This window comes from Esox lucius, chromosome 10 (assembly GCF_011004845.1).
Source record: "Esox lucius isolate fEsoLuc1 chromosome 10, fEsoLuc1.pri, whole genome shotgun sequence".
Taxonomy (NCBI): domain Eukaryota; kingdom Metazoa; phylum Chordata; class Actinopteri; order Esociformes; family Esocidae; genus Esox; species Esox lucius.
In genome coordinates, this window is record NC_047578.1 from 19,868,359 (window position 1) to 19,893,163 (window position 24,805).

The 24,805-nt window shown below is 39.3% G+C and overlaps 2 protein-coding genes and 2 pseudogenes across 2 annotated transcripts in view; 2 read left to right on the forward strand and 2 right to left on the reverse strand.

Annotated features, from left to right (window-relative positions):
- Positions 1-1,184: 1,184 nt before the first annotated feature.
- On the reverse strand, positions 1,185-3,934 carry LOC105009106 (annotated as a pseudogene).
- Positions 3,935-4,150: 216 nt separating this feature from the next.
- Positions 4,151-5,093, forward strand: LOC117594963 (proteasome subunit beta type-8-like). Its single transcript, XM_034294693.1, has 3 exons — positions 4,151-4,245; positions 4,618-4,822; positions 4,899-5,093. Exons 1-3 carry the CDS (start codon positions 4,180-4,182, stop codon positions 4,985-4,987), a joined length of 360 nt encoding a protein of 119 aa, XP_034150584.1. The 5' UTR covers positions 4,151-4,179; the 3' UTR covers positions 4,988-5,093.
- A 282-nt stretch (positions 5,094-5,375) lies between these two features.
- On the forward strand, positions 5,376-13,117 carry LOC105009105 (annotated as a pseudogene).
- Positions 13,118-17,629: 4,512 nt separating this feature from the next.
- Positions 17,630-24,805, reverse strand: part of LOC114828690 (BOLA class I histocompatibility antigen, alpha chain BL3-7-like) — a 593,411-nt gene continuing 586,235 nt past the window's right edge. Inside the window, exons 3-8 of the mRNA XM_034294688.1 lie at positions 21,923-22,201; positions 21,356-21,655; positions 20,566-20,670; positions 19,347-19,364; positions 19,107-19,185; positions 17,630-18,914 (exon numbers count right to left, since the gene is read on the reverse strand). Of these exons, the coding sequence (XP_034150579.1) occupies positions 19,136-19,185; positions 19,347-19,364; positions 20,566-20,670; positions 21,356-21,655; positions 21,923-22,201 (752 nt within the window). The 3' untranslated portion in view covers positions 17,630-18,914; positions 19,107-19,135. The remainder of the gene's footprint in view (positions 18,915-19,106; positions 19,186-19,346; positions 19,365-20,565; positions 20,671-21,355; positions 21,656-21,922; positions 22,202-24,805) is intronic.

Genomic DNA, 24,805 nt, shown 5'->3' on the forward strand with positions numbered 1-24,805 from the left:
AACAGGACTTTAACTGGGCAATTCTAGGACATTAAAACCTTTTGTTCTTGAGCCACTCCAGTGTTGCTTTGGATTTATCTTAGGGATCAATTTCATGCTGAAAGGTACATATACTCTTAAGTTTTAGTTTTGAAACAGATTCTAGGCAGTATTTCACTGTATTTTGCTCCATCCATTCTTCCTTCAATTTTAATAAGATGTATAGTACTTCCCACAGCATGATGCCGCCACCAACATACTTCCTGTGGGGATGGTGTGTGTTGAGGCATAGGCCTCCATAGGTTGGCACTATACATACAGTAGCACTTTGAAGAGTTGGGCTACTCTAATGCTTTCAGCTGATACTTATTGAGTCTCTGCTTTTTTCTAGCCATCCTCCAATACGATATCGTGGACCGGTTCATCATTACTTCACTCCCCTTCCATTATTCATCCAAACACTTGGAAAGTATTTTGTACTTCATCTTTACCTTCTGTACAATGCTCTTTGGTCTTAATTATACTTCAGATTCACTTTAATGGTTCACAGGTGGAAGCCAATAGTCAGGTAATTGGTTCCATGTTAGAGCTATTTGTTTCATCTGTCTAACCTGGGAACTTCCACAGCAAAGAGGTCGAATACTTCAAACCTTTCTTACAATTATTTCCAAACATAAAACCAAGTCATTTTGAGTGTCAGTGATTTCATATTAAATTGCAATTAACCATTTGTAATTCAATAACATTTGAGAATTGGTCAGGGGCTTGCATACTTTTGCAAGGCACTGTAAATAACTTCTAATTGCAATTTGAAGACATCATTACATTTTAATTGACAATTCACATTATACTATTTACAATGACTATATTGGAAATAAGAAAAACAGAAATACACAAACAAACAATACCAATGATCCAAAAGATGCAGACACACATTAATTAAATTTGCTTTGTCCTCTCAGATTATATACAAACAACCCAATACCCAGTTACTGTATAAACATACTTTGTGTCATTATAGATTTTAGTTAAAGAAATTATCACAAGGTTGTCCTGTTTAAGATCAATGTTATTTTTGTCACTTCAACTTTCACTGTGGTCTTTTCTCTCTTGTCTGTGATTCTCCTCTGTGAAGACAGAAGAGTGTTCTCTTATTTCAGTATGAAAAATGAAATATAGACTGAAAGGAATCACCCAAATACTTGAGATTTGATCTCTAGATTCTTCTCTATTAACTTCTTCTCTATTTACTATTGTAGCATTATTACATGAAATTAAGTGATGTTGGAGAAAGTTTACATTTCAAAGACAGATAGACATCCATGAGATATTCACCTGTTTGATATTGGTAACAGATAGAGACCTCATGCTTTTGGAGCAGAGTTGTTGTAGGAGTTGGAACCATCATCAGAAGCTTTAAGCAAACATGGCAAAACTACACTTTAAAACAGGTACAGTCAAGCCAAATACATCAAAAAAGTTATAATAAATAGTTAATATTTCCACAGTAATGTATTTGATTTCTGTTTAAGTGAAAACATTTGAATAAGAAACAACATGAAGGCTCTTACTGTTAGCTGGAACGAAGCCTGAAACACAGAGAATAACATGATGTTACTGAGTCTGATAATTGGTATGATAATTGGGGGGGGGGGGAAGTCTAAAGGCTGCAGTCACTCCCCAGTTCTCATCAACGGCACTGAGGTGGAGCTGGATTCCACATCTCTGAGGACCTCTCCTGGACCCTCAACACCTGGTAAAAAGGCGTGGCAGCTCCTCTTTTAGAGAAGGCTGAAGAAGGCCCATCTGTCTTCTAAGATCATTGTGAACTTTTACCACTGCACAGTCGAGAGCATTCTGACTAACTGCACCACAGTGTGGTTTGGTGGTTGCTCTGTAGCAGACCGGAAGGCTTCACATCCAGGCCACAAACTGTTTGTCCTCCACCCATCAGGCAGGCGGTACAGGTCTCTTTGTTCCTGCACCAGCAGGCTCAGGAACAGTTTCTTTCGGCCATCTGTAACCCTGCTAAACGCTGTTACCCATCATTATCAATACCCCCCTTTGTCACTGCCTTACAAAGTCTGATAAGGACGTTTTCAGTTGTATGCAGGTACGTGTCATTGCTGCTATTTCTGTATTTCATTTACACATGCCAACTTGCACATTAAACTTGCCTTCATTGCACATTTAGAACTGCCACTGTACTTGCATTTTCAATTGTTACATATATTTCTACATCGGGAACCTCATTGCCGCCATTCCTGCATTTCAGTAACACATGCTACCCTACTCCTTCAATTTGCCTTGCTTGCAAATTCAGAATGCCATTGAGAATCGCCACTCCTATATTTGCTTCCACTGCACATTTAGAATTGCCATATGAAATGCTTTTGATTAACTGCACATCTTGTACATATACATACTTAATTCTTGTACATTTTCTGCCCTCTTATATTTGCACTTCTGGTTAGACACAAACCGCATTTCGTTGTACTGTACTTGTACTTGTTCAATGACAATAAAGTTGAATCTAATCTAATTTAAAATGTTTGGGTCATAGAATGTTTGTGGGGGAAAGGACAGGATGAAACTTGACAGCAATTCATATTCACTCGACTTGTTGTCACACCCAGTGGTTAATATTTCAGTTTCATACTAATGAACTTTAACTAGCCTCTATATACATTTCAAATTAAGAGTTCAGGAGGCCACTGTCAATGTGAAAATAGTATTCAATCAACAAGGTAGTGTTCCTGAGGAAGGCGTATTATCACATCAGTATTCAGGTTATTTGGGTCTAATTAATGTTGAATCAGTAAATCTTTCTTACCCTTGTTGGTCTTTCCCCAGTTGGACCCGATCTGATTCTATGTCAGAACCTTGATGAAGTCCTCCTTGGTCCCTGAGACCTAAACCACACACTGATACTTGTTGTTCTTCCACTCCTCAGACTTCACTGTCAGGTGGACACTTTTCTGGAACGTTCCATCATCATTCTGGAGAGTATCTCCAACCTCCACATCTACATGGTGATCTTGTCAGTTTTTCTTCCAGATCACCATGACTCCATTTGGGTAGAAACCAGTAGCGTGGCAGGTCACTGGAGAGGAGGGGGTCTTCTGGAGCAGAGACACTGATAGAGGAACTGGAGAAAAGGTGGGAAAGAGAGAGGTACTGAAAAAGATATGGAAACGAGTAGAAAATTATATCAAATTTTCATTCCATCTTAATAGAATGCATAAACAATTATATGATAATACTGTAATATGACACCATCATTGCTTTGTCAGTGGAGCTCCATCATATCCAGTTTCGCTGTAAAAAAAGGAGATCCATTCCACTTGAATTTTGTGATGACTGCCTGTTGTTTTGGAGCGATCCATGCCCTTGTCTTTAGGTCCAATGCTATGAAGTCTTCTCCATCATATCCAAACTGCATAAAACCCCTCAGATCAGAGACATTGTGGAAGTCTGAGGAGACAGATCTACTGTGGAGGACAGAGAGGAATCTAGAGGAGTGGATAAAACCCCACACACATACAACCATGCATTGCCCAGACATGCACACTCAAGGAGAGAGATACATATGATGTGTCATTCAGGTAAATGGAGGTTAACCTAAATGATGAATCATGCATTTAGATGGCTTTTCTATTTGATGTCTTTAACAGTAGCAATTGCAGGTAAGGTATGTCACAGTGATGGTAAATTAACATGATAGCAAAAAATAAAATACAAATTATATCCCATTCATATTGTTATGAATTGCGCGTCAGAGAACGCAAAACATAGTCCCCAGAAAGGCAAAACCCTACTCTTCACAACAATAGGGTGGAACTCTGGATAAGAACGTCTGCTATGACAAAATGTAAGCTAGAGTTTGGGAAGTGTGAAAACGGAATGCAAAATTAGATATTTTGAAAAATTAGATATGCCCCCTCATTTATAAAAATGCCCCCTCTGACATTTCATCCTGAAGCTGGACTGTGTCTACTGGGAGAGAGTCTCGGCAAAAAAGGAATGCAGGTGAGAGGAAACTGTCACAAATCAAATGTGGTGCAATGGAAAGTTTATTTCCCCACGTTCCACAATCTCAAATTATTTGGAAAGATATGCAGGTCTCATGTCTTTTTGTTTGGTAGCCACCTATCTTTTCAATTTTTCTCAGTGTCTGCTGGCTCTAAGCTTCTTGCCAACATGGTGGTCAACTACAGAGGGATGGGTCTCTCCATGGGCACAATGATATGTGGCTGTGATAAAAAGGCAAGTAAAAGTTGGGCCCGTTAGGTTGCTTGGTTTGTGTACTTCTCTGCTGGAATAGATTATCTGTGAGAATTTCATTAACAAGTAGTCGATTAACAATAAACAAGTAGTCAATCCTTGTGCTGACCCAGTATAACTATCTGTTGTTTTGCCATTGAGCATGGCACTTAACTGCAACTGCTCCAAAGAAAAGTGTCTGCTGTATGACTGACATGTCAATGATATAGTTCATACTTAGCTATTATCATCAATTGAATGGCATTTGTATTTGTATTTGTTTTAATTACGAAGTTTGCACTTTAAATGGGTGACTTCAGCAACATCGATTAATTTAAATACTAGTCTGCTACTAATATCCATCCATGATTACAGGGTCCTGGGCTGTATTATGTTGACGATAATGGCATGAGACTGTGTGGAAACATGTTCTCCACTGGGTCTGGTAACAGCTATGCATATGGTGTGATGGACAGTGGCTACAGATATGACCTGTCTGTTCCAGAGGCCTATGATTTGGCTCAGAGGGCCATCTTTCATGCTACACACAGAGATGCTTACTCCGGGGGAACAGTTAACAGTAAGTCTGAGTGTATTCACTTGTTGATAAGATGGTGGACGTGTGTGTGTTTTGACTTTATTTTTGTTCTTTGCAGTGTATCACATGAAAGAGACTGGTTGGGTCAAAGTTTCTCAAGAGGATGTTGGTGACCTGTACCACCGCTTTAACAATGAGAACAAGTGAACCTGGACACTTTTAACCACATTTACAGTCACATCAATAACATGCATTAATTCAAATAAGTCAAATAATTATGAAAATAAATAAGATTCATGGTTTTTCATTAATATCAGGCATCGTCATCAATAAACTTTTGTTTTAGTGTAATCAAGTGGCAAATGCAACCTCATTTTTCTGGTCTTAGCTGACAGGAATAGAACCCAACATGATCTTCTACTGCTGTTGCCCATTCACGAGCCATTCAAAGCGTTATGTGTTCACAAAGGTCTTTCCTCACACTCTTGTATAGCTAAATCACATTTTATTTCATTTTTAAATAAGCAGTTGTCACAAAGTGCTTTTTACAGATAACCACCCAGAAACTACAAAGGGCGAGGAACTACAAGAATTTATGGCTAGGAAATACTCCATGGTTGGGTCAGACACAACCTAGAATACATTTTGTATGTAAGAGTTTAGAAAAATCACTGCAAGCTATTGATAATAGTACCAAAGAAACAAAAAAACTAACTTGGCCACTGGTTAAGTTTAAATAGGCATGTTTTCTGGGATTATTTTTTGGAATGTCATACAACAGGAGTTTGATACATGTTTCAGTATGCATATTGTTTTATTACTCACTTTGGTACTATTATCAACAGTATGTTGTGGGTTTTCAAAACTCTTAGTACTCACACTTGCAACCCATTAAATCTTGCATTCAGAACAACTGATTTTGCTTTCATTTGGTTTGTAACCACATGATCATTGATTCAGCCACTAGGTTTTTGGGGAAATAATTAGTACATTGTTAACATTGTTTAAGCTATTAAAACTTAACGTAGTGCAATTCTTTCAGTTTAGTCATTGTAACAATCAGTACCTCCAAGACCAAACGATGTACAATTCTGCTTCCATAAAAGTTGGGATGCTGTGTAAAATGTAAAGAAAAACAGAAGGCAATGATGTGCAAATCATTTAAAACCTATATTCAATAGAAAATAGTACAAAGACAACATATCAAATGTTGATACTGAGAAAAATATATGCCAACCTTGAATTTGATGTCAGCAACATGTTTCAAAAAAGCTGGGACAGGGGCAACAAGACAGGAGAAGTTGTGTCATGCAAAAAAAACGTGATAGAACATCTCACAATTAGGTCAATTAGGTAAATTGGCAACAGGTCAGTAACATGATTGAGTATAAAAAAAGAATCCCAGAGAGAATGATTCTTTCAGAAGTAAAGATGGGGAGGGGTTCACCACTCTGTGAAAGACTGAGCAGGCAAATAGTGCAACAATTTAAGAATAATGTTTCTCAATATAAAATTGCTAAGAGTTTGGGAATCTCATAATCTACGGTACATGATATCATTAAAAGATGCTGAGAATCTGGAGAAATCTCTGTACACAAGGGACAAGGCCGAAAACCAATATTGGATGGCCGTGATCTTTGAGCCCTCAGGCGATACTGCATTAAAAACAGACACGATTCTTTAGTGGAAATCATTGCATGGGCTCAGGCTTGTTATCAGCACACAGTTCAAAAGTCTGCATCCGTGATGGTATGGGGGTGCTTTAGTGCACATGTCATGGGAAACTTGCACATCTGTGAAGGCACCTTTAATCTTGAACAATATAAACAGTTTTTGGAGCAACATATGCTGCCATCCAGACAACACCTTTTTCAAGGAAGGCCTTGCTTATTTCAGCAAGACAATGCCAAACCACATTCTGCACGTATTACAACAGGTCTGGACTGCCTGCCTGCAGTCCAGACCTGTCCCCCATTGAAAACCATATTCATGGAAAGTTGACCGGAAGAAAAAAGTGTGGTAGGAAAAGGCACACAAGCATCAGGGATAACTGCAGCCTTGAGCGGATTGTCAAGCAAAGTTGATTCATGAATTTAGGGGAGCTTCACAAGGAGTGGACTGAGGCTGGAGTCAGTGCATCAAGAACCACCACACACAGATGTGTCCAGGAAATGGGCTACAAGTGTTGCATTCCTAGTGTCAAGTCACTCCTGAACCGGAGAAAATGTCAGAAACATCTTACCTGGGTGAAGGAGAAAATGAACTGGACTGTTGCTCAGTGGTCCAAAGTTCTCTCTTCAAACGAAAGTACATTATGCAAATATACGGAGCCAGAGAGAGACAGGCACGGATTTCTTCAAGTTGTTCTCCTCTGTTCTCTCTCTCTAGCCCTCAGGGTACCTCAAGTCATGCAGCCATGAGGGTCAAGGTGGTGTTTCTATAGATCTGAACCATGGTACCATTACACTGGCCTTCAAATTTTGTCATGGTGTCATTGTGGCTGTGGACTCTAGAGCCTCAGCTGGAAGCTACATTGGTAACTGAAGCACATAACCCACATGTTGTTCTGATTGAATTAGCTGTTTGAATTTCCTTTCTGTCATACAGTTATATTCATCTGACAATACTGTAAGTAAGTAATAAACTAGTAATACTCAGTGATAAAATATTAAAAGCATACGCAAACTTTACTACTACCTCTGGTAATGTTGTGAGTAACAAATTAAAATGTCCAAACATCCATTTTAATGTTATTTACCGTTCAGTGTGTTTCCCCCTTTGGGTCTTACATTTGTCATTCCACACATGCAAACACAATCACAAAAAAATACAATTTAAACGATAATCACACTCACAATTTCGCCATGTGTCTGAATTTTCTTTGTAGCGTCAAAGGAGGCTAACAAGGTGATAGAGATCAATCCTTACCTGCTGGGGACCATGTCTGGTAGTGCTGCTGACTGCCAGTACTGGGAGAGACTGCTGGCTAAGGAGTGCAGGTCTGTTGGTGCTTGTCTCTGTGGGATGGAGTCCTGCTATCCAGTTACATGGTGTTAATATCACATGTCATTGAATGCCTGTCAACCAGGCTTCAGGGCAAAGGAACGACTAGGGAGGGTAAAAGTGAGGTAATGTACATACACACACATTTCAATACACTCCAAACAAATGAGTTTGACATAATTTAGGCAGCACACTACCATATCAGTATAAGGTAGTGGCTTAGCGTTTTAGCTATAATCCTGATCAAGACTAATCCAGCCCTGCCCCTTTCTTAGGGTTCCTGTTCTGCTTCCTACCCCTACTAATACCTATGTATGGAGGAGTAACATGTATGTGCACATATATCAGTGGTCCAGCACTCTGACTACCTTGTCTTATACAGTGACTGCCCATTGTGTCTCAAACTTTACAAACTAAGGAACAAGAAGAGGATCTTTGTTTCTGCTGCCTCTAAGTATGATCATTGGATGGGACAACAAGGTGTGTGTGGGTGGAGTGAAGAGTGGAAAGAGTCTTTGTTTATGCCTCATCACTAGGGAAGGTGGCTCAGTCTTTCATGTCTGTTGATGGATGAGTATCAATGTATTGTGTCTGTTTCTATCCAGGGCCCTGGTTTGTATTATGTGGATGACAATGGCACACGTCTCTCTGGTCAAATGTTCTCTACCGGCTGTGGTAACAGCTATGCTTACGGAGTGATTGACAGCGGTTACCGTGAGGACATGACGGTAGAGGAGGCATATGAGCTGGGCCGCCGCGGCATCACCCACGCCACGCACAGAGACGCCTACTCTGGAGGAGTGGTCAACCGTGAGTAACCATGTCTAGAACCCATATACACTCTATAATGATTTTCATTTGACTCTAATTGATGTGTCGAAACCATGCAAAGCATAGATACAGGAAGGAGTTTGATGTGTGAAATATAGTTTTTTGTGATATCAATTCCAGTAAAGTGTAAAATCTATTTAAAAAGTTATTCCATTCATAAGTCAAATGCTTCAGCAAATGGATAAGAAGTATACAATAGAATTAAAATGCTGTAAAGTATTTTAAATGCATGTAATGTATACCAATTAAATAAAAGCGATTGCAAAAAATAAACAACACAAACAGTAAGTCATATTTTTGCCTCAAAAGTGAAGGGGAGCTGAAAAATTTATGTCAACATTTCTTTAAGTAATATATTTTTAAGAAAAACATGCACCCGTACAGTCAATATTTTGGGAAGCTAACCCTGGAGTAGAAAACAGCACTGAGCCTCTTTGTGTGAAGTTTGACAAGGTTGGCGGACACTTTTGGAGGGATCTTGGACCCCACTTCTATGCAGCACATTTCTATATCCTTGATAGTCTATGGTTTGCACTTGTGGACTCCTCTCTGGACTTCATACCACAGGTTTTCAATTGGATTCAAGTCTGGAGACTGAGATGGCCATTGTAAAACATGATTGATTTTGTGTTCCTGCAACCAGTTGTGTTGATTGGGATGTACAGTTGTGCTCAAAAGTTTGCATACCCTTGGAGAATTGGTAATATTGGTAATAATAACAGAATGGCACAATCATAAAACAAAACATGGCAACAAAGAAAAAATTAACTGACGCCAGTTCAAAAGTCTGCATTCCTTTAGTTCTTAATATTGGGTATTGCCCCATTTAGCATCAATGACACCGTGCAGTCATTGGTAATAGTAGTCCATGAGGCCCCAAATTCTTGCAGGTGGTATAGCTGCCCATTCATCTTGGCAAAATGCCTCCAGTTCATGCAATGTCTGGCGGTCTTGCATGAACCTCACGTTTGAGATCTCCTCAGAGTGGCTAGATGATATTATGGTCAGGAGACTGTGATGGACGCTCCAGAACCTTCATCTTTTTCTGCTGTAACCACTGGAGGGTCAACTTAGCCTTGTGCTTAAGGTCATTGTCTTGTTGAAAAGTCCATCTTCAGCTAAGTCCCAATCTCCTGGCAGAGGCAACCAGGTTTTTGACTAAAATATCTTGGTATTAGTGGAATCAATTATGCCATCAATTTGAACAAGCGCCCCTGGATCACTAGTAGCAAAATAACCCTAAAGCATCAATGATCCACCACCATATTTTAATTTGGGTATCAGGTGCTTTTCCTTCAGTCCCCCTTGGTCATCAAACATGCTTGTGTAGCTCAGTTGGTGGAACATGGTGCTTGCAATGCCAGAGGTTGTGTGTCAAAAATGTATATCAATAGAGTTGCTGGTGTCTCGTTCTGGCATGGCAGCTAGCCGTGCCAATGAATCCAACGCCCTCTCTCCCTCACTTCATAAACAACACCTGTTTTCGTTGATTATTGCCCGCACCCATTTTCCCTCATCATGGACCTCATTTAAATTCCTGCTTCCCCATTGAATCCTGTTTGTCTTTGTTTTGGTTTACCCCAAACATAACATTGTTCGTCCTGTGTTTTCTTTTGTTCCTGTCGTTCCCAGTTGGTTATCCTGTTTTCTGTTTTGTTATTTGGTTCAGGTTTTAAATGTTCTCCGTTTCTCCCTGCGCTTGTCTACTGCCTCCATGTTCTTACGTTACAGCTGGAGCACCTAAAAAGCATTTCAGAACAGACACCACTTTGTTTGGTTTTATTAAACCAGAAAAGGAACCAGGCAAGCCTAGTTCAGCCAGCCTGTGATTAGAAAAGATGAATGTTGTTGTCCATGGCTGGTTTTGATCCATGGTTTCCTATGTGGCAGATTGTGTCATTAACCATTACACTATTTAAACAGCGGGAATGCAATGTTGACCTCAGCCATTACATTTTTGCTGAAATAACATGGACACCAGAACGTTTATTAACAGAACTAAAATAGGCTTTTAATAACGGAACGAAAACAAGAAAACTACAAGAAACGAGCAAGCAGGCAAGCCTGACATGAACCTAGCAGAAAAACACAATGACTGACAAAGGGCTAACAGAAGAGGGCAAACTTTATAGGGAGCTAACGAGACCTAAACTACAAACATTTTAAATCAATCAGGACCGAAGGGACAGAACACATTCAGAAACGAAAAACAAAAACCAAACAAAACAGACTACAGGCAAAGACAGAACACCAAAGGGAACAGAACCTCACACACATAATACAATAACTTTTTTAAATATATGAGATTCATGGTATTCATGGTATTAGTGAGTGGATATATACTGTTGTGCGATGGCCCAAAAGGTTTGAGGGGATAAATATTTTTGAGAAACTAAAACTGCAATGCCTGAGAGGGGAATTGCACCAGGGTCAAGACATTGAATAGCAGGGATTATCCCACAAGACCACAGGGATTGCTGGTGGTCTGTACTCCTCCATATATTCTACAAATGCAAATTTTATCCCAGCTATTACATTTTTGCTGAAATAACGTGTACAACAGAACTTTTATTAATGAAACTAAAATGTATTATTCTACAAAGACTATTGTAGATGGCTAGCTAATAGCTATACAGTACAGTAACTATAATAAAAAACAATGACTCTAATCACTCCATGGCTGGCTTGTTTCTTTAGAAAACAATAACAGTATACAAAGGGTCATGTCATACAACTACTCTTTTAAGTATATGAGATTCGTGGTTTCACAGGGTGGATATTGTTGTGCGATGGCTGAAAATTACAGAGTGGATAAATATTTCTGAGAGACAGATATTGGAACGTCTGAGAGGAGAATCAAACCATGGTCCAAACATTGAAGATCAGGGATAAGGCCACAAGACCACAGGGCTTGCTGATAGACAGTCCATATCCTTATGGTCTCCAAATGCCACTTTTATCCCAGCCCTTATATTTTTGCTGAAACAACGTGGACAACAGAAAGTTTATTAACGGAACTGTACTTTTTGTACAAAAGTGTACTTTTGTTAAAAGATTACTGTAGATGGTCATCCATACAAAAACAGTTGAGTAGCTAACCACTACGCTATTTGAACCACGGGGGACATACTACTTCATCAGAAAATGGTCTCGACATGAGATCATTTTGTCACGCATTAACATCATGCCAAGTTTGAATATTTAGCTTGATACCACTAATCAATCAATAATGTGTTAAACTGTCTAAATGTTTCTCATGAACTTTACTTCACTCACAAATAGTATGTATGAACTGTATTGCTTTTATTAGCCAGTAATAGGCCTAAAAATAATTGAACAATTGCTAGTGAGACTGAAGATGAAGTTCTCATCTCATCTTCATCCGCTTATCCGGTATCGGGTTGCAGGGGCAGCAGCTCCAGCAGGGGACCCCAAACTTCCCTTTCCCGAGCCACATTTGCCAGCTCTGACTGGGGGATCCCGAGGCGTTCCCAGGCCAGTGTCGAAATATAATCTCTCCACCTAGTCCTGGGCCTACCCCGAGGTCTCCTCCCAGCTGGATGTGCCTGGAACACCTCCCTAGGGAGACGTCCTGGGGGCATCCTTACCAGATGATGGAGATGAAGTTTACACTGCTAAAGATTTTTCATTTCATGGCACAACGTTCATTTCTCTTTCATTCGTGAATTACATTGATAAAATAACTATCAATGTAGGTGAAGTTAACTGACTATTTCGTCAAGTGAATACAGAGAATCGTAGAAACCCCTACTCTTTTAATGCACAAGGGGTTGTGATCTATAGACTATCACCACAAAAAGCATGCATGGATGCGTACTTCGAAAATCCCACCAGAAATAGTCGCAATATAACCGTCAACAGTTTTATTTTAGGCCTACTATAACTTAGCTACTGAAGGTTCTAGCCAACAAAGTTTTTGTCTACCATGATCAAATCAATTACGACTCTACTTGGTCGTTTTTTGCTTATGCGGTCCAGCAAAATATTTTATACGGGTCCCAATACTTTTGTATCCTGTATTTTCCAGAAAAATAAGTTGTTTTTGTGTGAGAAATTATATTTTCTTAAAGTTATGTTCAAGACCAAAATATGGCAGATTTTTGTGTTGTTTATTTTTTGGATTCACTTTTCCTCAATTTCCTGAAGGCAGACAATAGTTCTTGAGTTGACTGTGTGTGTCTGTGTCCAGTGTATCACATGCAGAAGGATGGCTGGATAAAGGTGTGTAAGGAGGACTAGTTGTGGATCAGTCAGAACTGATCCACAACTACAAGAAGGGCATGTTCTGATCCCAGATCAGCCTCCACATACAGACACAATATGCTGTTTCTACTGATCCCAACACTGCTCCTTATAAAGGCAATTTTCTACCTGAAAAACCTGGTCTCTATCTCATAGCCTTAACAGTCTATAACTCCAAAATATTTAGAGTCATTATCTCAAAATATTTTGATGCAGCTATTGAAATATTACAATTTGAATTGCAGTTCTTTATTATAGTGGCATTTACAGTAGGCATAAAGTATCAAACATGATCACATTTGACATTTTATTAATTTAGCTGTAGCTTTTATACAGTGACTTACAGAGTGTGAAATCTAACTGAGTGAAGCAGGTGTGAACTAAAAGGTAGAGGGTGGGCATTTGCCTAATAGAGAATTAAATAATTTGGTACCAATAAGTTTGGTATTGTACGTGTAGGGAGATCCATTTAACCAGAGTTTAAATGTCACAGTGAATATCAAGTGAATATCAGCTGACTAAAACTGGCCTGGGGTTTTTTGTGAATTATAATGTTCAATCCCCTGTTCATGGTTTATTGAGATACTCAAACTTTTACTTGTTTCATTTGATTACTTTACTTTTTGTTTGATAAGCAGGGCAATGACCTTAAACATACGGTCAAGGCCACACTGAAGTGGCTTAAAAACAAAAAGGGTCAAAGCCCAGAACTCAATCCAATTCAGAATTTATGATTGTGAGCTGTTTATCAAAGGTCCCCACACAATCTGATGTAGCTTGATATTTTGCAAATAGAATGGGCAAAAATGACTTTGTCTACAAAATATTGAGTAAAGGGGGGAATACTTATACAATCAATTATTTTCTGTTTTATATTTGTGATTAATTTAGAACAATTTGAAGATCTTGTTTTTTCCCTTTAATATTATACACTTTTTGGTGTTGATCAGTGGCAAAGGCTCATAATTAAATACATTTTGATTTCATTAGGTCACAAAATGTAGATCAGTCCAAAAGGATGAATACTTTTGTAAAATTCATTTATTTAGCAGTATCTGCATCCTAGGGACTTGAGGCTATGAAGCAAATACACTGGTTGGCTGAAAAAAGATGTACATTTATATTTCGTTGGACCACCTTCAGCTGTGATTATGGTGCACATTCGCCGTGGCGTTTAGACAACCTTATGCAACATCCCAAAAAGTTTTTCTGTACAGAGTACTGATGGCAGAAGAGTCAAACCACTCCATGAAGTCTTCTCCAGCCCATCCCAAAGACTTTCAATGGGGCTAAAGTCAGGACTTTGTGGTGGTCAATGAATGTGTGGAAATTATTCTTCATGCTCCCTGAACCATTCTCGCACAATTTGAGTCAGACGAATACTGGCATTGTTGTCCTGGAATATGCCTGTGCCATCAGGTAAGAAAAAATCCATTAATGGGATAACCTGGTCATTCAGTACATTCAGATACTCAGCTGACTTCATTTTATTGCCACATAACATTGCTGAGCGTAGACATAACCAAGTGAAGCAACCCCAGATCAAAACACTGCCTCCTGAGTCTTGTGAAGTGGGCACTATGCATGGGTTGATTTCTTCATTGCTTAATGCTCTTCGCCTTCTTCCCCTAATGGGCCCAGTGCTGTGGAATAGAGTTTGTCTGGACTCATCAGGCCACGTGACCTTTTTCCATGGCTCCAGGGTACAATCTTTATGCTCCCTAACAAATCAAATCCTTTTTTCTTGATTAGCCTCACTAACAAGTGGTTTCCTTGTGGCCACAAATTTTAGTCCCAATCCTGTGAGTTCTTGTCACATTGTGCTTGTGGAAATTCTATTTGTCTATTAAACATGAGTACTACCTACGTTGTTTTACAATTTGACCATGGTTCATCTCCGACCATGGTTTTTCAAGATTTTTTTCCGACCACATGTATTCCTCTAAGTTGAGGGTTCATCATTATCCTTCCAGGTTTTAATATTGCGTTAGAGAGTTTTTAACCCAATTCCAGTCATTTCAGCACTCTCCTTAGTTGTTTTCTTTGCTTGATGCAGGCCTTTTTCACCCTTCTGAAACACAGTAACATTCTATTCACAATCATAGGATATGTGTTACGACATGTTTTTTAAGAAATGAGAAGTTACTCAGTTAGGGTTATATGAATGGTTGCCAGCTGAAACATATTAATAACTGCAGTAATTATTCAATCACAGGCTGTTAAGTATTTACTTATTTAAATCCAAACAGTGACCTTTTTTTTGGCCAGGCAGTATACCCGCACCAAACCAGTCAGCAGTATTTTCCCAGGTATCTTCCATTTGGCATTGTACCATAAACATCCACCTTAGTATTAAGTACAAGTACAATTTTTAAGCCACCGTTTTCTCCCAAATGTACATTTTCTTAGCTAGTGTTACAGTATTTAAAGAGGGAATATTCTATAGGTCTCAGTGGGTCCAATACTGACATCCCGTACAGTATCACTATTCTATCAAATAGTGTTTTATTTATCAACAGTATCCACTATTCAAACTAACCAACAGTGAATTAATCTGTTATCATGCAGGATTTAATGCAGCAGGTTTTGATAGAACTACAAATGTAATCTCTAAAATATTCCTATGGGGATTTCCCATTACAAAACAAGTGTGTCACCAGGTATTATGACAGATGCAGGATTGAGATCGATGTATTTGTTGTTGCAATTCAATGTAGTAGGTAAAAAAACAAACTTATAATTTATAAGCGTTTTTTTTATTGTTTTAACATAATAATTTCAGTTAAAGTTGCGGGAAAGTATGAATACTCAGTTGGGACTACTTTTATACAACCATAAAATATAAAAACATTGACTGCCTTAGTCAAGGACAAATCTACATTCTACGAGTGCCTTTTGGAGGCCCTAGTCTGGTATGGGTTGTGGAAGGGCCCTGATATGGGTTTGAGGTGAAGCCCTGGTAGTCAGGGGGCACTTGATAGGCTGAAGGGTCCTCACATTCAAGTGCTGTCGGTTTATCTATCTACATTTTGTAATCACAGTAGATTGTCCCAGGGGACTCTGACCATTATTGGGCCTCTGCATGCCTTGTAGGCCAAGGCCCCTAATGGTCAGAGGCCCCCTGGCCCAGGCCCCATTTGCCTAGTCCATAATCTGGCCTTGGCCTTAGTAACTGCTATGAAAAAATGAAATGTTCACAATATGACATACAGCTTATTAAATTATTTTCCTCTCATGTCCACATGTGGTCATCTACATGGTGGTGTGAGGTGCGAGCGTTGTGATCAAAAAAAGAGGAAAGAAATAAAACAACAAAAACACAGCTTGGAGTTTAAGATAATGAATATTCGCGGCAGCACAGTGGTTAGACAGACAGACAGATTGAAGGGCAAACAATAGGGACCTAAATTCTGAACTAAATGGGTGATTGGGAGCAGGTGTGTTCAGAGGATCAGGAGAGTAGTGGGTTGCTATTGCACCCTGGAACACCGGAGAGCTGGAACGCCAGAGCGGACGGGGTACCGTAGAGGCAGGTGGATGCCCAGTGGAGGCAGGCGGGGCACCGTGGAGGCAGGGGGAGCAGGCATTACAGGTGGGACAATGGCACCTCAGTATATATTAGACTACAATAACATTTCCTCACAGAGGGTAATAATCTTATCTCTTAAGGATTCGTCCTTAGGGAGGAAGTCATTTAAACAATACCAATAAAATGCAGTTACGTACTTTAAATACATGTATATGTCACGTGTGTGTGTATGTTTGTCCAATGTACCACAGGCAGGAAGACGGACAAAGGTACCTGTTATATTTATAATGATTAACATTTTGCACTTTGGTTTTAAATGATATGTACTTTTGCATTTCATACTGATGTCTTATATAAACAAAATATATCAACTTTTACTGTATTTTACTGGGTTACATAGATTTTTAGCTGCAAAATGTTGCAGTCTTCAAATGTATTCAAATATTACAATTGTATAGGCCTACCTTCACACCACTGGTAATTTTTTAAAATTAATGTTAATCAATCTCAATTGAATTAATTGTTTTATGATAGCCTTACTCTTCACATCCAACCCACAAACTATTTGCCCTCCTTCCATCAGGCGGTACAGGTCTCTTCGGTCCTGCAGCAGCAGGCTCAGGAACAGTTTCTTTCCATCCACTGTAACCCTGCTGAACTGTGATCCATCACGAACCACACCAACCCGCCTCTTACGGACCTTTGTACTACTAGCCTCTGTCACGTCCTTGCTAGTCTGATAAGGAAGTTTCAGTTGTTACTGGTACATGTCTGCCTCATTGCTGCTATCCCAGTATTTTAGTTGCCCATGCTGCCTTGCACATTCAATTTGCCTTAATTGCACATTTAGAATTGTATTTTTTTCAGTTGTTACATATACATTTCTACCTCGCGAACCTCAATGCTGCTATCTCTGCATTTCAGTTGCACATGCTACCCTATTCCTTAAATTTGCCTAGATTGCACATTCAGAATGCCATTGAGAATTGTCATTTGTACCTGCACAATTATATATCCCACTTGTAACATACCCTATACTACTGCATTCATTTCACATCTATACATTCCACTCATAACATACATACTTGATACTTGTACATTTTCTGCCCTCTTATATTTGCACTTCTGGTTAGACACAAACTGCATTTCATTGAACTGTACTTGTTCTTGTTCAATGACAATAAAGTTGAATCTAATCAAATGAAAACAATAAGAAGCAGTGAAACATTTACTAAATTAATAATTTATTTTTGAAAAATCTATTTTGGACAGTATAGCTAGGTTATCTCATAAATCAGCCTACAAAAAAATTATTTCCTTCAACATAGCCTTTGTGTCAGCCTGTTTCTACTCTTTCCATCTTCTTGACATGATGACAACTATTCTGGTATTTTGGCTAATCTACCACCTATCTATCGATCTATATAAGAAAACTGTAAAGAACAGAGGAAAACATTTTAAACCATTATAAAGTAAAAAAAGATAATAAACATTGTCACAGAGCATTTCTAGACACCAAAGAGATTATATAAAAAACCCAGGGATCCATTGTTGAGGTCTAAAAAGGAGGGATGATTTTTTTCACTAGTTTATTTGGATATTAACATTTCTCAGGTTTAGAAATGTCTATTGGTATATCTTGATAGCGGAAAGAAAGCTCCTGAGTTATTAATATTTTCAATTATTATCTGAAAAGTGATACTACATATTCCATGGTGTGTTACAGCATAGCTTTAGGATTAGGGCTAAAGCCACATGGCTTTGACCATTATTATATACATACAGTCCCTTGCAAAAGTATTCAAACACCTGACAAATTATCAAATGTTATGAATGAATAAGAAATGTTATATTGAAATTATGTTCAGTTTGATATTTTATGGATGATGCTTGGGGACTGCAATTTTCAAATAGCGCCACAGACTTAAAATGGGATTGAGAACAGGACATTAACTGGGCCATTCTAGGACATTCACAATTTTTGTTCTTGAGCCACTCCAAAGTTGCTTTGGCTTCATGCTAGGGATACATTTCCTGCTAAAAGGTCAATTTACTCTTAAGTTTTAGTTTTGAAGCGGATTGAAAGCAGTATTTCCCTGTATTTATTCTTCCTTCAGTATTAATATGGTCTGGGGGTGAATACTTTTGAAAGGCACTGTATACTGTAACTAACTTATAATTGCTGTTTGAAGAAATCATTATATCTTGATTGACAATTCACATTATACTATTTACAATGACTATATTGGAAATAAGAAAAACAGAAATACACCAAAACAATACCAATGATCCAAAAGATGCAAACACACATTAACAACATTTGTTTTGTCCTCTTCAACTAGATTATATACAAAAACCCAATACCCAGTTACTGTAAAACATGATTTTTGTTATTGTAGATTAGTTAAAGAAATAGCCAACAAGGTAGTCCTGTTTTAGATCAATGTTTTTGTCTGGATGAACATTACTTCAACTTTCACTCTGGTCTCCCTTGTCTGTGATTCTCCTCTGTGAAGACAGAAGTGTTTTCTTAATTCAGTATGAAAAATTAACCATGCACTAAATAGAATCACCTAAATCTTTGAGATTTGATCTTTACATCCTTCTCTATTAACTCAAACTATTGTAGCATTATTACATGAAAGTGATGGGGAGAAAGTTTACATTTCAAAGACAGATAGACATCCATGAGATATTCACCTGTTTGATATTGGTAACAGATAGAGACCTCATGCTTTTGGAGCAGTGTTGTTGGAGGAGTTGGAACCATCATCAGAAGCTACAAGCAAACAAGGAAAAACTACACTTTAAAACAGGTACAGTCAAGCCAAATACATCCAAAAAGGCATAATAATGTTATAGTTAACCTTTCAATGATAAAGTATTTGATTTCTGTTTCAGTGAAAACTTTAGAATAGGAAACAACATGAAGGCTCTTACTGTTAGCTGGAACGAAGCCTGAAACACAGAAGAACATGATTTTACTGAATCTGATAATTGGTATGATACAATACAAAAGAGTTTTCTGAAGACTGCATTCCTACTCCGGAAACATAACATAAAACATGTGAACCAAACAGCATGTACCTCTAATATAATTACAAAAGCAGACAATAAAAAACCCATTGATAAACACTAGTAATCCTGTACTTCTAACAGAAAATGAATACATCTCTGATTATAATATGATTATAAGTAGGGGTGAAATGGAATGCAAACCCTGGGTTGGTATTGTGGTTTTGAGGGTCACGGTTCAGTATGTTTTCAGTACAGCGCAAAAATGCATTTTCATTAATTACAGAATATGTGTTCTTAGTTTATTTAGCAAAACATGTAACACTAACACAGTAATACAAGCAATAATGACTCACGAGAGCACAATAGAATACCAACACTATCTTTTATTAAATTAAAACAATTGTCAATACCCTCAAAAAATAAAAGGATCCCCTGTGTGTTGCTATTTGGCCAATTCATTGTAAACTTGTGCTTTGTCTTGTTCATATAGTGTGGGTAGTGGTGAAACCCTGATTATGGGAAGATTTCCACGGCTATAAACACTCCTATCGCTCTTGCTTAAATGCATTGGGGAGATTAGTAAATGGTGTTAAATTGTGTTTTTGCATTTCTGTGTTGCTCCGAAGATATTGATACTGGGGTGATGTTGGGGTAGATGCTTCAACATGTTTTAGGTGTTAACTGCTGCCTAGGCTACTTTCGTCAAAGAGTGGCGACATACAGCTCATGTTTTATCAACAGCCCTCTGTCCATCACAGTCTGCTGGAATGCCAAAATGTTGCTAAACCTGAAGTTTAAGCAAAGCTGGAGGGTTTTCAATACCACCACTCACTGTTGAACAAAACTAGAGATCCTCTTAGTACCCCTCCCAAAACAGCTTGAAAAGGGCCAATAACAACTGTGATTGAGACGTACGCAATTTAAACAGAATAGCCTTATATGTTTTTTCAAGCTCAATACAATTTAAACTACTGTCATTAAACACAGCATCGCTAGCAATAAAAAAAGCATTCATGTTCACATTGAAACATAAAGAGGCTTTGTACAGTATGGTTACAAATGTGTACCATTACAGCCCTGTGTAATAGTAAAGTCCACTGTACATATGACAATAGAAACAGGATTCTCTCTCCTCACTCACCTTTCTTGCTCTTCTTCTTCCAAATGACAACCCCAATAACAGCAGCAATGATGACCAGGAGGCCAGCTACCACCACTCCAATGATGGGGCCAATGGAGGTTGGGTCTGTAATCATCACAACAGAGCATTCAGACAGTTACTTGGAGTTAGAGGTTAAAATGGAAAAAGGATTTCCGCAGAGCTTAAGGGTTTTTGGGTGATTCTTGCAGCAATGGAAGGAAAATTGTTCGGTCAAGATGGGTTCAACAGCCTACAAGAACAGGCAGTACAGGTATTGTAGACCCTCTTAGGAGGACATTTTTTAAACGTTTTTTACCTTCACTGAACAGTAACACAAGTACTTTAGTCATCTATCACCACAGAAACTCACACACACATCAAAGTTCAGGGAGAAAAGGAGGTCTTTTAGACGTAGACGAGTAGCTAACAAAGGAAGTTATTTCTGATTTAAAATTAGTCCAAGACAGGAATTATCTTCATTAGGATATGAAATATGGAAAATTGTTAGGTTTATATAATTGTAGTGGGGATTAGGATAGGACAAGATGAGACAGAATTCATATTCACTGTGTAAACTTGGAGTTACAAATGGTGGCGAATGTTTTAATTTCTTACTAATGAACTTCAACATGCCTCTCCACTCATTTCAAAGCAAGAGTTCAGGAGGCCAATGAGAATATAGTATTCAAACTTAGAAGATATGAGCATAGTGTACTAGAACTACTGTCCCGTTCAGTACGAGGATTCTTTGGGTCTAATCAGTAAATAATTCTATCATTCTATTTCTTACCCATGTTGGTCTTGATCTCCTCCTCAGTCAGAACCTTGATGAAGTCCTCATTTATTCCTGAGACCTGAACCACACACTGATACTTGTTGTTCTTCCACTCCTCAGGCTTCACTGTCAGATGGACCTTTTTCTGGAACGTTCCATCATCATTCTGGAGAGTCTCTCCCATCTCCACATCTTCATGGTGTTCTTGTCCATCTTTCTTCCAGGTCACCATGACTCCACTGGGGTAGAAACCTGTAGCGTGGCAGGTCACTGGAGAGGAGGGGGTCTTCTGGAGCAGAGACACTGATGGAGGGACTGGAGAGGAAGAGAGAAAGGGTAGGCAGAAATAGAGGGAGAGGGGAAGAGGTGAGAGAGGGAGAAAGAATAGAGGGAGGAAAAGAGGGGTAAAGAAGAAAAGTGAAGATCAAGAGAGAAATGAAGATGGAATGAAAATGGACAGAGATATATTAAAGAAAAATATCTGCATTTATTTTATCCAAAATTCTAATGATCTGTAATAATGAAATAGGACATAATCATTGCTTTGTCAGTGAAGCTCCATCATGTTCAGTGTCTCTGTACCTGTCCTCATCAGGCTGTTCTTCCCATAGTCCACATACTTCTTCAACCACTCAATACAGATCTGGGTGTAGTAATTTTTCCAGGACTCAATCAAAGCTTTGTTATTGTCCCACTTGTGTTTGGTGATGACTGCCTCTGGCGTTGGAGCGATCCATGTCGATGTCTTCGTGTCAAATGTAACAAAATCCTCTCCATCATATCCATACTGTCTAAACCCATCAGTGACTCCAGTGGTCTCATCCCACTCACAGCCATACATCTCCATCCATGTGTGCACACCTGAGAGAGACAGGGAGAGAGATCATCATCAAGGAGAAATGTTCCTCCAGTTCTCCAGATTCAGTCTGACGACTTTTCATTTAAGTGTTTCGGCATCAACTTGCTGCCCCCACATGACGAAGTGGTCTTCCACTTTTCCACCACTATTAATGTTGTGGCCCTTCAATCAAGTATCAAAACAGACTCAGAGGAACCTGAACGCCACCAGCATCTCCACATTTCTCCCATACAACCTCAGACGTACCTCGTCTCCCACATTCTTCCTGGTAAAGAACACTTCGTTCTACAGAGACACTGAATCTCCTACTTATTGCCCACAGCTTCACCTCATCCACATCATCCGATACCTTCCTTACTATGTGTTGTGTGATCCTCCCACTCTCCCACAAGGCCCTATCATCTGCAAACAGCGACCTGCCAATATCTGTTTGAACCTGACAGTAAACAAAACATCATTGATGATTGAGAACAGTACTAATCTAAATCAAGGGGAGCGCCCTTGCAGGGTTTTGTTCTCCATTTTAGCTACATGACACGGCCCCTACCCTCATCTGAATAGACTTTCAAACCAGGAAGTCTTTAATCCAGTTGTACCCTCCTCCTCCTAGATTGAGCATCAACCCCTCATTGCACATCATGTCATATGCCTTCTCTACATCCGAAGACAGCCACAGCCGTCTCCTTGTTCACCTGAGTCTTCCTATTCTAATCAGATCACCGGGTTCATAGTCCCCGTTCCTGAAACCACTCTGATATGGTTGATACCAGCATCACCATTAAATAAGTTACAGGGCTCAACTATAACATGTTTTGCCACTGGCCCCAAAAATGTTTTTACTGTCCCTCATTCCAAAAGTTGTAATTTATCAGGGTTACAACATACAACCAAATACTTTTGTTACTCAACATTTTTATCCTTAATGAAATGCATTCTGGATATATATGAAATATTTGTATATTTCATCACATTTCTAATATGATCACATTTATAAAACATTTTAAAAAGATAACAGTCAACAAAACATTTGACTTTTAAACAAAACACTAACACATTCATCCCTGAGGAACAAGGTGAAAGGCTGGTCTGTCTTAGTTACTATAGGTATGCGGTTGTTAAAAGTCCTACAATACCTAAATGGGCATCTGCATTTATATTCCTGACCAGTCTGATCAAGGGCCCTGAAGACGGATTATCAGTAAGTTCCACTCTAGCCGGGAACAGTGGGTCTGAACTCCCTTCCTTACATTCCCACCTCCCTGACCTGAGTATCACCCCCCACCTAAAGACCATGTTAATTCCTCATGTTCCCATCATGCCTGTGGCACCTGTTTCATAGACTGGGACACCCCATGTCCTTGTAGGTTGACCCAATAATTCATTACCAGGTTCAGTCTCCTAATCTACAGTGGTCTCCCTCCCACCTCCACCAGTACATCTGACACCAGAGAGGTCCAAACGCCCTGCTACATATTCAGAGTCCTTGTTCCTGGAGAACATCTCATTATCCAACGATGTCCAGACAGCTGAACCAAACGCTACCCTGCCATAGTCTATTACAGATGTTATCGATGCCACACACAGGGTCTGACGTTAACGATGCCCGCTGGTCCTGGACCAGTAAAAACACCTGACGGGCAAGTGGATGTCATCAGTCAGTAGCCCACCTGGGCCAGTATATATCAACAGCATGTGTGTGTTTTAATAACAAGTCATATATTAGTGTCTCTGGTTATGGAGGTGGTAATATTGTTTAGTTCAATCTCTCCCTCCCTCTGTTAAGGCTGATCAGATACAGGCAACATCAATCCAGTAAAATAAAAAAGTTGATAAATAATGTCCTTATGTTTACAAACAAGTAATACAACACACTGTCAATAACCAGTGTCATCTGGTACCTCAAGTTTGTAAACATTCATTAACAAACATCAACAATGAACTGACAGAATTGAAACAGTGATAATTCTGTTCTAATCTACTGGTCTTATTGTGGGACCAACAGTCTACTGCTGTCAGGGTTGATGAGACAGGACACAAGCTCAGGGACAACAGAGGACATTTAATAAAACAACTTGAACTATAACAAAAGAAACACTGAACATCACAACTAGACAGAACAACCATAACATAAAGCAAACACCAAACACAGACCCACCAGATACACTGGGAAAGGAAGAACTGAAATAGGATCAGTGATTATGGAAACAGGTGAGGCTGATAAACAACAGAACAGGTGTCTGTGATCCAAATGAGGGAGAGAGGGTGTTGGATCTCACTGGCACAGCAACCGGGCCATGCCAGGATGTGACAGAACCCCCCAAAGGCGCGGCTCCAGTCACCAGACACAGAAGGGGGGAGGGGGGGTGAGTCCACCAGTGCATCGCCGAAGCCCACAGAGTCGTACGGAAAAGGGCTCCATGAGCAACCAGAACAGCCGACCCCAAAACCCAGAACCAGAAGTGTGGGCAGGTTCCTGTGGTCATACGGTGTTGATAGTCTGGGGGAGTGGCCAAGTTCCTGCCATGGGGTGTCCGCCCAGAATACGCTCCGCCCCTCCTCCACTAACCTGTCCCCTTTCCAGGGAGTCCTTGGTTTTCAGCCATCAT

Coding starts and splice junctions, on each gene's coding strand:
- LOC117594963 (XM_034294693.1), top strand. CDS start 4,180: ATGGTGGTCAACTACAGAGGGATGGGTCTCTCCATGGGCACAATGATA. Junction 4,246..4,617: donor TATGTGGCTGTGATAAAAAG/GCAAGTAAAAGT, acceptor CCATGATTACAG/GGTCCTGGGCTGTATTATGT. Junction 4,823..4,898: donor CTCCGGGGGAACAGTTAACA/GTAAGTCTGAGT, acceptor TGTTCTTTGCAG/TGTATCACATGAAAGAGACT.